Source organism: Poecilia reticulata, linkage group LG17, assembly GCF_000633615.1.
Source record: "Poecilia reticulata strain Guanapo linkage group LG17, Guppy_female_1.0+MT, whole genome shotgun sequence".
Classification (NCBI taxonomy): domain Eukaryota; kingdom Metazoa; phylum Chordata; class Actinopteri; order Cyprinodontiformes; family Poeciliidae; genus Poecilia; species Poecilia reticulata.
The window spans coordinates 29,347,079-29,362,664 of NC_024347.1; the positions used below are offsets into that span (position 1 = coordinate 29,347,079).

Genomic DNA, 15,586 nt, shown 5'->3' on the forward strand with positions numbered 1-15,586 from the left:
CATGCTAAATGTGTTAGCTCATGCTAAATGTGTTAGCTCATGCTAAATGTGTTAGCTCATGCTAAATGTGTTAGCTCATGCTAAATGTGTTAGCTTCTGCTAAATGTCTTGGCTCATGCTAAATGTCTTGGTTCATGCTAAATGTGTTAGCTTCTGCTAAATGTGTTAGCTTCTGCTAAATGTGTTAGCTTCTGCTAAATGTGTTAGCTTCTGCTAAATGTGTTAGCTCCTCTTAATACTTTTAGCTATAGCTAATGGTGTTAGCTCTTGTTCATGTTGTTAGCTCTAGCTAGCACACTAAACAGCAGCTCAAAAGTCTGTCTTTTTGTTTCAACTGACATCTGACGTATAACGGCTCATTAAAACTTTGCATCAATCCTGACATTTTGTGGACTGAAGCAACCCGCATCACTGGCCCAGAATGCATTGCACAGGTGAAAAAAAATGGGTGAAAAATATAGTAAAGACGTACAATTTTTAGAGAAATTATGAGTTTTTTTGTGCACCTCAAACAACTTTTAGGCTAAAAGGAAGATTACAAGATGTTCATGTTCAACAAGTCGTGGATCCCTTTAAAGCTGCATCTGAAAGGAACCAAAAGACGTCTGACAGCGCCATATCTGAAGAAAACTAAACAAATGAGCACTAACTAAACATGTCCAACACCAACTGGTAGGCATGGTGATTAATTAGCAAATGAAGACCTTTCTGAATGTGAAGCTGTTGAAATGTTGAGTAGCTAAGATGGCGGACAGGAAAAGTAAACTGGGTTTTTCTTCAGGTTAACGTACTAATTGGCGAATCTGCCACTGATTCCCCTTTCCCTTCCCATCCGGGCCGCTTCCTGAGGAGACGTCAACCTGTCTTCGACCTGAAACGGACGTCTGCTCGCCCCGCTGACATTTCCAGCCCTCAGATTTGTTGCGCCGGCAGGCTGACAGCGCGGGCCGATGAATATTAATGCGAGAAGCCACCGGGCCGGAGGAGACGGCTGACAGCCGATGACGAACATGTGGACAACAACAACAACAGGAGGAGGGATGCTAGCTCATGCTAGCTTTAAATTTAGCTTTGTTAGTCTGTTTTGCTCCTGCTGTTCATATTTGAAGAAGAAAGAAACTCCCTAAAGTTTCTGAGTGTTTTTCTGGGCCACCCAAATAAAGCTGGTTTCACTGGGAAACCTTGGAGCAGATAACCTGGAGGGGAAAACTGCTGCTGAGTCGTCAAAAAATAAAAAATAAAATAAAATGTAAGGTCTCCAAACGAGCTTTTCCCTCCGTCAGGGTGGAGGAGAGGAAATGACATCGCTATGGCAACGGTGGGCCTAGAGATGAGGCGGTGTGATTCAAGAGGAGACGCTTCAGCCGTAAACTGACGACAACACGGCTGGGAAAATCTGAGAGTTTAACCTTCAACGTAAAAACAACAGATAGTTTTATTGATTTCTGTCATTAATCCTTAAACTCTGAATACAACAGAATCATTTTGGGTTTATAGAGATGAACTGATCACATATTAATATCCGTATCAGTGCTGAAATATATATATACATTTATAGATTAAGTATTTGTGGCAATAAGGGCAGATCTAGTCAGTCTAAATCTACACTGCAAAAAAACCCACAAAATCTTACAAAGTATTTTTGATTTGGTGCAGATTTCTCAGTACACTTGAAAAAGACAAAACTTACAAGAAACTTTTCAGCAAAAGTTGGTGAGATTGTGTTTTTGCAGTGTATGCTTTTTGCACTACATTTACAATTTTTAACTGAATTTTCTGAACCATTTGATCGAAGCTTTGCAGCCGTTTATCTTCACGTTTGAGCAAAGTACTCAACTTATTGTTTTGTCAGCTTATTATTCACTTTCCACTGACTGCTGTATTCCTAATTACACTGACTGAACAAATTAAAAGTTGTTTTTACATGTTTGCCCGATCCTGTGAAGCTATTGGTGTGTTTAAGTTGCTGAATTTGTAATTCAGAAACATTTTAAGTCAGTTCAGCACTGTTTTTCTGCATTGGATCGGGATTGGCCAATACTAAATCTCAGATATCGGTTGCAAAAAAAGTGGATAAATGCATCGTTAATGGATTAAATTACGAGTTTGTCCAATTTCATAAAACCCTAAATAAATGCTTCCATATTTTAGATATTTTCCTGCTTTAGCCCACCTGACTCAACCTGCTAATCAGCCTTTTACTAAAATCAGGCGTGCCTCAAGGTCGAGTGTTCGGAACCTTGTATGTAGTGGCTCCGTTGACAGTAAATTGATAGTTTTGTCCACACATGACGGCGCGTACACACCCACAGTCGCAGGCACCTGTCCCTGCAGACAGCAGAGTGGGCACACACCAAATAGCAAGACAACTGTTGGAAATTTCATTGAAATGTTTCAGAAAACAATCCATAAAAATCATTTTACCGATTGAAAATATCAATGTTTTCTGGAGTTGACTGCTTCACCCGACAGCGATGGTTATGTTGGAGACTAATGGCAGCTTTACTAAAAGGTAAAACAATTAAAGTCAAATATTAGAGAATAACAAACAGCTTCCAAGTTTAACCGAAGAAAGTTACATTTTTTGTAAGTAATCTGACCATGTTTGGTGTTTAAAGTTAGCAATGGGAGTCAAATCTACGCAGATCGACAGTCAGAAACATCAGTCGTCAGTCCTGCTTTCCGTTTACGAGTCACAGACCGTAAAAATCCTGATTCACATTCAGATAACGTGAAAGCTTTTATTCATTCTGAGCAATAAAGTTACCATCCAAAGGTCAGGCTGCACCCAAATCCCACCGATCAAGACACCAGAACTGACCGTAAGCCTGTCCCAATAAACAATAAACCAATTAATCGCATGATAAATCAATAATTACCATTTGCATGATTTAGCGTTTTTATCTTTCTACCAAAAACTGGATGATAAAATTCTTCGGTTTGGTGTTTTGGTCTCAATTAGAGTTTCTTTTGAAGGACAGTTTAATTTACAGAGACTTCTTAATTGACCTTATTTGTTATTTCTTTAGTTTTGGATACTTAAAATGTTTTTTATTGCAAGTGATAAATGTTAACAAGAAGTTTACTGATTTTTGAGAATGTGTTCTTGCATAATTATTGTTATATCGCCACTATTTTGTTAGTTCAAAACAACAGATTTATCTTCTTTGGTCAACTCCAAGGAAGGTAAACACACAAAAAACATAAAATTATCAAAGTTTCTTCAGATTAAACGACTTTTTCTCATAATTTTAAGACATTCTTCTAGTAAAATTGCATCTTTATTGTGTTAATATTACAACTCTATGCTGTCATACAACTCAGAGAGGGGATGATTGAAATAAAAGCCACTTTTTGAACATTTTTAATTTCTTTCCTAAGAAATAAATGTCAAAAATAAAACAAATAAAAAATTTAATTTCAATAAAAAACATTAGGTTTTAGTCTAACTTCTAACTAGTTAGAAATTTACCTTCCTCAGCTGATTTCGTGGAAGCTAATTCAATTAAAACGTCTTTTTTCTCATAGTTTTCTGCTAAAATTGCGCTTTAGTCCTGCTAATATTACGAATTCTTTCTCATAATTACTCCAACACACAACTCACAGAAGGGAGGATTTGAATAGATGTCATTTTTTAAAATATTTAGTAAGCTAGAATATATTCAGATAGGATATTATTTTCAGCTGTATCGCTCTCTGCAGCTCCTCCAGAGTCACCAGGGTGTAATGCCTTGCTCAAGGGCGTCTTCTGTCTCTCCGAGGCGGTGCAGGAATCCTGCGACGAGGGGCTTCAGAGGGGGGTTTGCAAAATTGGGTCAAAGCTTTGCATTCGTCAGCTAAGCATGTAAATAATGCAACGGGGCATCTGACCCCATTTCTCTTGTTTACATAAAGAGAAATTTCACATGAAAGTGTGTCACCTTTTTTTTTAACTCCTCTGCATTTCAGCTGTTTAAAAAAAAAGAAAGAAACACACACACACACACACACACACACTTCCCCTTCCTCTGGTTTTCTCCTTACAAGGCCGAGTCCCTCCAGGAGGGAAAACAGCTGAAATATGACACTGACACACAGAGAGAGAGAGACTGCAGCAGAGCGACATATCAATCTGGGGAAAAATAAAAGAAACAAGCAGGGAGGAGGGCGAGCTAATGAGAAAATCAATACCAAGACTGCATCTCTGCATCTAGAAAACCAACCCAAGTCTGCAAACCGGACGATAAAAAACAGATTCCTCCTGTAGGAAAACCGCCTGGCTGCAGGGTGTGTGTGACTAATCATTTCTTTGCTTCTTCCCCCCATTCAAATCCAAATTTTAGGTGTGGAAACTTCTTTTCTGGATGTTTTACATGAATGGTGTTCAAAGTGAGGCGCAGGGGCCATTTGAGGACAACTACAATGATTTTCTGCAGCCATCCTGTACCACAATTCAAGAATTACATAAACCATGACAAAATGACAACTTTTAAATTAATATATACTAACTACAATGTTCCAAGCGTTGTTCCTCTACATCAATATGCAATTTGACATTTCGTAAATAAATTAACATAAATTTTTCAAAAAACTCTCATTTTTTAATAAAAAAATTTTGGAAAATTTTCGCTAAAAATACGTTTTTAGCATCACATGAGTCACTTGATCAACAACCAGGATGTTGTCACTGGCAGAAACCACAAAGAAGAAAAGGACAGGAAGTAGTTTGGAGGCATGTTTTCTTAATGATTTATCGCATCAACAAGCTTAATCACGTGTGATTTTAATTGCATCTTTTATTTTATGGAAACACCCGTTTGCTAAATTGCGTTTTGTCGACATTATTGACAAAGTTTTGCGTATATTTGTAATGGAAATGAAGCTACTGACACAGCTCTGCTTTTAGTTGCTGAATTAAAGTTTAGCTAAATGCTGTGCAGTTCCGTCTGTAAAGTTACACAGTAAAAACTTAACAGTAATATTTTGGTTTATTTAGAGACAAAAAAAAAGGCAAATGTTCATTTTTAAAAGTCATATTTGTACAATGTTATTCGTACATTTAGAAATGTCAGAGTTCCAAACAAAATATCTAATTCACAAGCTAAATGTTTAGTTTACCAACTACATTTAGTCAAGCTAAATGGGTATGAAGTTAGCTTTCTAACTAACTAGCTAGGAAGCTAAATAAGCTAAGTATTTAGCTTAATAACTGAAAAGTTTAAGTCTGAGCTAAAAATGTAGCTTTAGTCAAGAAGCTAACAAAGCTAACTAGCTAACTATTTAGCTTGGTCAAGGAGCTAAATATTTAACTTTGTAGCCAAAATGTTTAAGTCCAAGCTAAATATTTAACTTTTAAAATAAATATTGGGTTAACAAACTTAATATTTAGTTTCAAGCATTTAATTGCCAACCGAAACATTAACAATAAACATTAATAACTAAATAGGTTCAAGCTAAATATTTAGCCAATACGCAAATTAGCTTGCCGATAAGCGGAAGTGGAATAGCAAATGTTAAAATTAGTTTATTGTTGAGTAAAAAAGGTTAAAAAGCTGCAACATTTTTGGTGATTTTATTGTTTAAAATGATCAACAACAAAAAAAAAAAGTTTGTCCACTCCTGTTTTAGATCATATTCAGCTGATTATTTCTAAAAAGAAAGAAAAAACATGCAGAAAGCGTGAATTAAAAAGTTGGGGTTTAAATTCATATTCCAAAAACATTCATTAATCACTGATTTTAAGCCGCATTAAATATTATTTTTGCAAACAAATGCAACCAAACAGCTTCGCCGGCACATCCTCCGCATCCCTCCATCAATCAGCGCCATGTGTGAATATTAAGCTGGACTTGAACTTCTGACTTTTCCAACCAGCAGCAGAAAAAAACCCTCACAGCTGACATCCCATCAGAACAGCAGAACCAGAACCAGAACCGGGCTCAGCGGGGGGAATCCCCCTACTCACCCTCCGATAACTCCAGCTCCAGCTCGGCCAGTTTGGCCCGAACCTCTGCAGGAAGCGGCACCGGGTCCCGGTCCGCCATTCCTCCGACACAAACCGACTTTAAGCTCTGTTTTCCGGCTCTTTACTCCTTCTTTTGTCCCTCCAGGATTTTTTTTTCCTCCGAATAACTCCCCGGGGAAAAAAAAGAAGCAGAAATCCAAAGTCGGTCCGAGTCCGCGTTGAGCGTGTGGCTCCGTGTGCGGCAGCGGAGACTCCGCAAAACAAGCGCCAAGCTAGCGCAGGGCTGAAGAGACTTCCGGTGAGGTGGCTTTCAAAATAAGAGCGGTAGCAGTCAGACACTTGTAGCTCTTCTGATAAATTCCGAATTTCGTTTAAGTAGGAAAACCGTTTACACAAAGACAAGAGTGTGATTTCTACGTTTAATTCATATCATTACATCATTAACTTTATTTTTTTGTGTGTGGATAAAACATTACAAACATATAGAGATTTTTTAAAAGACGGTTAAATTAGTCAACTTTTAGCAAATGTAACAATATTTTGCAAAATATATTGTATTAAATAAAATAAGCACAAATAATAATATTAAATATATTTAAAAATAATGATTTGAATTTTTTTGTTATTGATGTTTTTTATTGCTAACAAATTCTTTATTTTTGTAATGTTATTCCTTATCTGATTATATAAAAGATGAACTTATAAAATAATAATAATAATAATAATAATAATAATAATAATAATAATAATAATAATAATAATAATAATAAATCCGCTTCTTGTGCTTTTAGTTTGAAATTGAAATTACATTGCATTTCCTGTTTAGTTTCTTGTAAATTATTCCTAACTTTGCGTTACTTGCAGGTATAATTTGGAGGACTAGAGAGACTATGAACAGAATTAGATGTTGCATCTTTGTTTTCCCAGTTTAAGGGAAGAATATGTTCAGTGTGTTTTTGTGTTTCCAGGAAAAATGATGTGGAAAAAAAATACACCCGATAAACGGAGCGAAAAATGAGCCACCAGAGGGCGCCAGATGCCAACTTTTCCTTTTTCACGGTTTCAAACCGTTTAGTTTTCATCAACAAATATACAGATATTTTAAAAATATTATTCATAAGATAATGGCCACACTACCTATGACATCAAAGACCACCTGGACTGTAGATACATGGAACAAATTAACATTTCTGACTCTAATTTACCAATTCTGCCACATTTATTTATTCATCACGTTCTTGAAATCAGTTGAAATCCTATTCCAAAAATACCTGAAAATAAAATCGGCTGATGTTTTATCCTAGTTGCCTCCCAGTTTTTGGATATTTATGAGTAAACAGAAAAAAGTAAAAACAGAAACAAACGTCAGACAGTGTTGTTGTTGAAGAGAAAATAAACATGTTACCATTTAAAGTGGGAACCATGAAAGATGCAACTATTTGACCTGGTTCCGCAAAAATGCTAAGCTAATACTAAGCTAGTTTAAAACGCTTGGTCATTTATTCGATTAATTAGCATTAATTTTAATACTACTTTAATAAAGAAAATCTACAAATTAACAATAAATTGGACAAAACTGTTGTGTAAACACTTTTTGGTGCTATAACCAAAAGTTAATATGCACAGTTTGCATATATTTACCATCTACTTTTCCCATCATAGTAGATATAATTTATCAGATCACTTAACTTACATCCTCTCATCTGTGCGCTGCTCTGTCGTTTATTCTTGAACTAATATAGGGTTATGATTTAAACATAATTTAAAACCGGAAGAAAGTAAATCTGTCCTGAGAGGTTGCTGCCATCTGGTGGCGATTCGGAGTATTTCACACCAAACTGATTCATTTTTTTTTAGATAAGTTAGAGAATATAAACAGTTAATGCTTTAAAGTGAAGTTTTTCCAATTCAAAATCAGTGCATTTGAATTTTTTATATATATATTCTTATTAATAAATTGTCACTTGAACTAAACATCCCCAAATTTTGAGGGAGTTGGGGAAAAGACGTCGACAATAATCTGAGTTCAGAGTGAATATTTTTATTTTTTTATTCTACTTGACATGATTAAAAAGATATGATCTTCTCATTTTGTTACAAATTGATATTTGGTATTATTCAGAATTTTCTATTTTTCCATATAAATAAATTTGAAAACTGGATGTTTTTATTTAAATTAGGCGAACCTCACATCTCTTTCAAACAAAAAATATGAAACCAAATTGACTGACATTTAGCTCAAAGCATCTTCGTGTTAGAATGGCCTAGTCAAAGTCCATACTTGAAAATTAATTCTCCATTCAATCTTAATTTTTTAAAGGACGGAATAAAATTTCAGAGATTTGCTCCAAAACAATCCAATGGGGTTGAATACTGATGCAAGCCACACCTTTCAGCTTTTCATTCATTAAAAACATTGAAAATTGCGATTTATTTTCCTTCCACTTTACTATTCGCTATGTGGCTTCTTATTTTCAGAGCAAATCAGATTTCTCCAAAACATTTTCAAAGGCAAAATCAAGAAAACCGGTTCTGCAGAGAAGACGACGTTGGCTCTTCAACAGTGCCTAAATCTTTATTTTTCAGTAAGCTACATTTTTTTTCTCCAAATTAGACAGTTTTACATCATGACACAAGAGTAACTTAAATTATCTAGAGCCGACATGTACGCTTGATTCCAGTCTCAATGGAAGAAAAACAAAAGAAAAAAAACAAACCCCAGAAAATAAAAACAGAACGAAAAGAAAGAAGCCCTCTTTGCTGCGACCTTTGACCCGCTGGGGTAACAGTCCCGAGCCCCCGATTGTCCACAGCTGTTAGCTCAGGAAGAGTTAATGAGTTAGACCACAGTGAGCCGATTAAGCAGTCCGACGTCGCATTCTCTTTGTCGCGTCTTTGATAAAGTCAGATATGCAACCAGAGAGCGAGAGAGAAACCCAACCGAAGAATGGCACCGTGAGAACAGAGATGAGAAGATCGATATGAAGCTTTTCTTTTCTTCCAGGTCCAGAGTTTTTTTTTTTTCCCTCATTAGTTTGGATTCTTCTGGTTTTGTTCTCCGATACATGCAACCAGACGCTCCTCGGCTCGTCGACATAATCATCGTGAGACGTTTTCAGCTCAGTCAGGAAATGAACAGCAGGCCTGTGTGATGGCACCGGTGAAGAAAAAAAAACTAAAACAAACTACTCAGTGATTCCAGTTTAGCCTTGAAGCCTGAAAATTAAATCTTTTTGTACATTTATGAGGAGAACGAGAGAGAAAGGGAAAAACTCCAGGAAACGCACAAAAAGTTGGATGTTTTTCCTCTGTGTCGCACAAAAGTTTTTATCCTTCAGCAAATCAGAACCCAAGAACTTCTGAATCGACTCTGTAGCGCCACCTGCTGTACAGACAGATGGCATGAAGAATTTAAACAAACAGTTGATTTGGGGATCAAGCGTCACTCTTTAAAAGCCAAGAGTTGGGTTTCTCTTTCACCAGATTCAAATTTTCTGTTTTTCCCTTAACGTTTCCGACAGTTTCTGGGAAAATTTCAGGATGGAAAAATATGGAAAAAAAAAGACCTCCATCAGATCCAGATGAATCAACTCTGCTAATCCTTTAAAACTGCATCTTATTAATGTTTTAAACAATTAAATTATTATCCATCTTTTCCATGAAGCTTCCAACACATTTTTTTGTCTTGTTTCCAAGCAAATTGTATATTTCAGATATTTTCTGCACCTAAAACTCTCTAAGGACGGCAAACCTACCAATACATAGAAAAAGCAGTCTGTTTTCTTAGTGTTCATCTGCCATAATGCGTCTTTTTCTTCTAAATTAAATCTAATTATATTGGATTAGGCAGATTCTGCATTAGTGGCTCCAGTTGATGTGTAAAAAAATAAATATGTAGTGCTTTTTTTTGTTGGAGATTTTTTTGTTGTTGTTGTTAAAAACGGCAAAAATCTGAAGCTGAATGCGGTGAAAGAGAACCCGCTTGACAGGAGGAGGAGGAGGAGGGAGAGGAGGGCGAAGGTGACAACAGAGATGGAATGCCAGACAACAAAAACCCAACGAAAAACAAAACATTTCAGCAGAAATCAAACTCTGCAAACTAATTATAAAAAAAAGAAAAAAAGAATTATTTTTCAAAAGCACAACAACACTTTTGTTTTGTGTTTTTTTTTTTTTTTATATCCTACATCCAGCGACATTATAGTTAACAAGGATCAATATATTTTTATAATCATTTTAAGGTACCTCTTATAGTTTTCTGAGTATTTACAACTGTACAAGCAAAGCACATACTTCAAAGTGCACATTTTAATACAGTTTGGACTAGTTGCATTTTTACAAGGTTTAGAACGTTTTTCCCCCCCCCCACACAAAAAAAAGAAACCAAACAAACAGAAACAACCTGGAACTAAAGTAAAAACAAAAACTTGTCTTTCGTACAATTTTTACAGAAATCAGTGAAAAGAAAAGCAAACGCTGCCAGATTTTCTGTCTAAAGTAAGACTAAATATTTTCCACGGCGTCGCTTCGTTAAGCTCGATAACATCCGGGGGGGATTTTTTTTTTTTTCCTCTTGAGGAGAAATAAAAACTTGATGCTCGTCTTGTAGAAAAGTTAAGGCAAAGTTATTTTTCAAGTTTAAATAAAATTCAAGTTTTTCAAACACTGGATGGATTTTTTTTTTTTTTAAACGTTTTATGTGTACAGAGACTTCAACATGGATTTTCCCCCCAAATCTTCTCACTTAAAAAGAAAAAAAACAGCTCTGCTTTATAAATAACTGGATATGGAAACTTTGTCATCATTTTCCACCAATAAGGAAAAAAAGAAATCAATCCATCCGAGTGCGTCTCAGTCCTTCAAAACAAAAACAGAAGAAATAAAGTATCCAAATGAAAAGCAGCATAAAAACAAATGAAAAAGAAGGTTTTCCCTTTTCCAAACGGGCTCCGGTTTTCCTTTAGTGGGATTTTGTGGTGGAGGAAGACTTAATCGAGACGCGGTTCTTATTTCCGGACGGGAAGGCGGCAACAAAAATATTTACTTTCTCATGAAAATTTGAATTTTTTAAAGATTTTGCCAGAGTGGCTGCTACAGTAAACAAATCTAACAAAAATTCCCTCTGTGCTTCAATTCCAGCTCCCTTTTGCAGAAAACCAGAGAGAAGAGGCCAGAAAAAATAAGATCAAACTGTGTGTGCTTAAGTTGATATTGAAGGAAGCGTTTTCCCATTCTAAGCGAATCGAAACCGGGAGAAACCGACCCGAAACCGAACCAACCTGCTTCTGCCTCTTCAACATGCAAGCAAACACAAATCTCTTCCGCTTCCCTGAAAATATTCCAGGTTCATTCCAGCTTTTCACACATTCTGGATTCACCATCCGCTGACCAGCGCTTCACGAACAACAACCGCCTCAACGGGAAAAAACAAATAATCCTGAAGAAGTCATCAAAACGACAACTGAATGCCAGGAATGCCGTCCGGAAAACTATAAAGACCAAATTCCCTCCTGCTTCTCTTGTATTAGTCAAAGATGTGTGGATGTAAACCGAGAAGAATCGCAGTAACTGACCCCAGGAATCTAGCACCGTCTTCCGAATATTCCGATTAATTGCAAACACCTGAATGGTAGCTAGTGTTACAGTTTTCCCAGGTGGCTTTCCAACATCTCGGATCAAAACCAATGGATTTTCTACAGATTTCTCCCAGCTTTTTCCTGCAGAAAAGTTCGAATCAGAGACGGATGGCAAAGAGGAAAAAAAGGGGTGACACCTAGTGGCAGACAACTGCAACTGCCCATGGGAAAATAATGAGTTAGTGTAAATAAGTCGGGAAATTTAACGATGATGAAATCCCAGAACAAAAACCCGTTTGGGCCGCGCCTCCATAATGGCAGACAGCTGCAAAGAAACGAGGGAAAATAAATGAAAATTATTTGAGAAATCAAATAAATTAAAAAGGAGAAGAAGAAGCAGAAGAAAAAGAAGAGACGGTGCTCTACATGCACAGTAAAGTGCTTTATGTCTGCAAGCCCTGATCCAGAGAAGAAGGCGTCCTCTATGCTTGTTGCTGACTGGTGATACTGGGGGAGAAGTGGAGTAGCCCTGACTTGTTTTTTAGACTTCTGTGGAGCGCAGTGGAGGAACAGGAGGGCCCGCCTCACTGCGGTGATTTGGGCGGGGTGTGGTGGGCGTCTCTGCTGGAGGGTTTCCCTGGGTGGGAGGGCGGCGAGGCCCAGCGCCCCGCCGGCCTCCGACCCTCCTTCAGGGGCCGAGCCGCGGAGGCGGGCCCGGATTTGGAGGGCGGGTGGTAAGTCTCTCTGGGTTTGTGCTCCCCTGACGGCGCGGAGGAGGCGTCGCTGCACTTCCTCTCCTCGCCTGTGGGGGCAGCTTGGCTTGGCTTGGCTTCCTTTGATGGGGCTGAATGCGGCGGCGTGGGGGCGTCCTTCGCTCGCTGGCAGATCTCGGCGTAGGACGGCTTCCTCAGCTCCTGACGGCAGGAAAAAAGGTTTCAGCAAATCAGATTTAGGACTTTTTAAGACATTTTTAACGATACATGGAATTAAATTTCAGAAAAAAACCTTGGGGCCCAGAATGTTGGATAGGAACCAGTTACATTTACTTCAGTAATTGTAAACCAAAATTTCCATTCAACTTACAGAATGCAGCTGGAATTGTATGGATCGGCAAAGGAAGTTCTTATATTTTTGTTTTCATTTTAACATCTTATTGAAATATTTTGCTATAAACTTTGTCCAAATTCTGTCGTAGTTTTGAACATAAATAAGTCAAAGGAAAAAAAAAAACAACATAAATATAAATATATCAAGTTTGATGATATCTGACACTTAAAACGTATCGTCGATTGATTGGTCCGATAGTCAAGAGTCTGGCGTTTCCATGGATACCAAATACATTTAACTGAGGGGAGGTGGAGGAAAATCGTTAAAACCTGGGGACTTAATGAGTTTTAAAGGAGTCATAGAGGAAGAAGTAGTTAGTTTACGGGTTGGTGAGTACTGACCGTAGCGGCGCCGTTGACCTGCACTGATTTGCTGGCGGTGGACAGCGTGCCGGGAACGCGCTCCACCGACGGCGGCGCCTCCTTCGGCTTTGCCTCCGCCGCCTTCGCTTCGCTGGAAAACAGAAACGGGAAGATGAGAGTTTATAAAGTCTGGACTTCAGAATCTTCTCCGTTGTTTTCGTCGTTGCGGTTCTTACAGAGAGGCCGAGGGGGCGGGGCTTAGCGGCGTGCCAGGGGTCGACGTGGAGGTCGGGGGGGCGGTCGGGGTCGAGGGGGAGGGCTGGAAGCTGGGAGGCAGAGGGGAGACGGAGGACCGGAGAGGCTCTTTGGGACCGGCTGGAGGAACAGCGCCGCCGCTGGGGTCCGGATTCACAGTCTGGAAAAGGAAGGAGGAAGAGAAGAAGAAGATCTGGTTAAAGGAACAGTTCCTGGAAAATGTTCTTATATAGTCTATAAGAAACCTTTAGGCTCCGCGGTTCACCGTGTTTACGATGTTTCAGGTCAAAAACTGGAGCAGGAATCAGGGTTCCGACATTTCTGTCATGAACAAAACTCCAGATTGGATTTTCCCCCCATTCCACTTTCCAAAGCTGAACTAAAGTTTCCAGTTCAATCTATAGAATATATTTCTAGATCCAGATCTAAATATTCTACAAACGGGAGGGAGAGAGAGAGAGAGAGAGAGAAAGAGAGAGAGAGAAAGAGAGAGAGAGAAAGAGAGAGAGAGAAAGAGAGAAAGAGAGGGAAGGAAGGAAGGAAGGAAGGAAGGAAGGAAGGAAGGAAGGAAGGAAGGAAGGAAGGAAGGAAGGAAGGAAGGAAGGAAGGAAGGAAGGATCTGAAATCAGATTCCAAACTTTTCCAGGGTTTTAAGTAGTGAACCCGTTAACCAGGATAAACCCAACAGAACCCTGTTAGCAGGTCCGGTTCTCACCCGCTCCTTGGTGGGTCCCAGCACCACGCTGCTCGCCAGCCGGCTGTCGAACGTCTCGTCCGCCTTCAGCTGCCCAGCGGCGCCCGGGAGCGGCGGGAAGCTGGACAGGCCGAGCTCGAAGCTGGGAGACGGGGGCTTGGGAGGCGGCGGCGGCGACTGGGGCGTCGCTCTCTGCACAGAGACGGACAGAACCTCAGAACCGGAGACGTCAGAACCTTTCTGATGGACGGCAGGAAGGAGCAGCACTTACCGTAAACTTTTCATCCCTCTTTTTCCTAGAAGAAGAAAGAGTTTTCCTTTAACAAAGGGAATTTACAAAACTCCACTTCTGTCTCAGAACTTCACCTCTGATCACGGCCGGGCGATTAATCAAATTTGACTGATTAATCAAATTTGATCAACTATTAGAACTTTATCAATTCATCAAATTTTACAAATTAACAAAATTTGTCAGACCAAATTGAACAATTAAATATTAATTTGGTGATTTATCAAATTTGTAGAAAATAAGCCAGTTTTGCCAATGAATGAAATCTTAGCGATGAGTTAAATTTCATTGGTTAACCACATTTTTAGTTTTTAAAAATAAAATTTTTGAAATAAACAAGCACACGTCACACCGGCCTGCAGAACCACAGACTTACCTTCCCCGGCCGACTCCGAGGGAATAATCTGGGATTAGCGGCTCCGTGACGCGGCCGGTGCCGGCGGCGTCGCGGCGGGGGAAGGCGGCGTTGGAGGGCAGCCTGGTTCTGGGCTGGCTGGAGGGCAGCCGGGCCGGCGGGCTGCTGCGGACCCCGTTCAGCCTCTCGCTGGCGAAGCCGTGGAAGAGGCTGGGGCTGTCCAGGAGGCCGGAGCTGCGGTCCGCCGTGGGGATGCTCGGCCTCAGGTGGGGTTTGCTGTGATTCCTGAGCGGAAGACATCAAGTTGAAGGAGATGATTGGACCGTTCTGGTTCTGAAAAGGTTTTTTGTTTTGGGCGTCAGAGAGACCAGCCAACCTGTTCCTGGGGGAGAAGTGTCTGACGGTGAGCGGCGACGTTGCTGGTTTGAAGCTGTGTGACGTGGTGAATCCGTTGATGAACTGGTTGTTGTGAAAGGGGGTGACCTGGAAGATTCATTCATTCATCAGCTTCATGAACAGGAAGTGAACTGTGTTAAAGCTGCAGCTAACCACTACTTTTAGTAATTGATTAATCGATTGTTCGGAAGATTAACTGATTATTATGGTGATTAATCGGTTAAAAAAATTGCCAAATTCTGCAGTTTTTTCATTTAACCAGCTAAGAGCTGAAACAATTAGTTGCCATGAATTTATTGTTGAAATAATAATCAACTAATTTAGTGACTGATTCATCTTTAACTGGAGAATACAGACTCAAAATGGCCATTTGCTGAAAGAACAAAACACTCAGAGCAGAAATTAAGCCAAAGATTTTAAGATAAAAGAAAAAATGTACAGACAAATGTTTTATTTTGTTTTAAATGTTTTGAACTGTTTTGGCTTACTTACTCCTCTGACAATTAGCTTTTTTTGAGTCTGTATTCTCCAGTTAACGATTAATCAGTTACTAAATTAGTTGACAATTATTTCACTAATCAATAAATCATGATTAATTTTATTAATCCAGAACTGGATGGAGTCATTGCTGAACTTCTGAGCAGAGAAATTCACACCATTTGTAACAA

General features: G+C 39.0%; 2 protein-coding genes across 5 annotated transcripts in view; both read right to left on the bottom strand.

Moving 5' to 3' along the window:
* Positions 1-6,218, bottom strand: part of LOC103479974 (disco-interacting protein 2 homolog C) — a 171,182-nt gene extending 164,964 nt beyond the window's left edge. Inside the window, exon 1 of the mRNA XM_017309917.1 lies at positions 5,945-6,218. Within this exon, the coding sequence (XP_017165406.1) occupies positions 5,945-6,023 (79 nt within the window). The 5' untranslated portion in view covers positions 6,024-6,218. The remainder of the gene's footprint in view (positions 1-5,944) is intronic.
* Positions 6,219-8,498: 2,280 nt separating this feature from the next.
* The window catches only part of larp4b (La ribonucleoprotein 4B), a 38,199-nt gene continuing 31,111 nt past the window's right edge, over positions 8,499-15,586 (bottom strand). For all 4 annotated transcript variants that reach the window (XM_008434693.2, XM_017309922.1, XM_017309921.1 and 1 more), the window contains 7 exons: positions 14,899-15,005; positions 14,544-14,807; positions 14,150-14,174; positions 13,900-14,070; positions 13,166-13,344; positions 12,969-13,080; positions 8,499-12,434 (listed from right to left, as the gene is read on the bottom strand). In XM_008434693.2, coding sequence (XP_008432915.1) covers positions 12,105-12,434; positions 12,969-13,080; positions 13,166-13,344; positions 13,900-14,070; positions 14,150-14,174; positions 14,544-14,807; positions 14,899-15,005 — 1,188 coding nt within the window. In that variant the 3' untranslated portion in view covers positions 8,499-12,104. The remainder of the gene's footprint in view (positions 12,435-12,968; positions 13,081-13,165; positions 13,345-13,899; positions 14,071-14,149; positions 14,175-14,543; positions 14,808-14,898; positions 15,006-15,586) is intronic.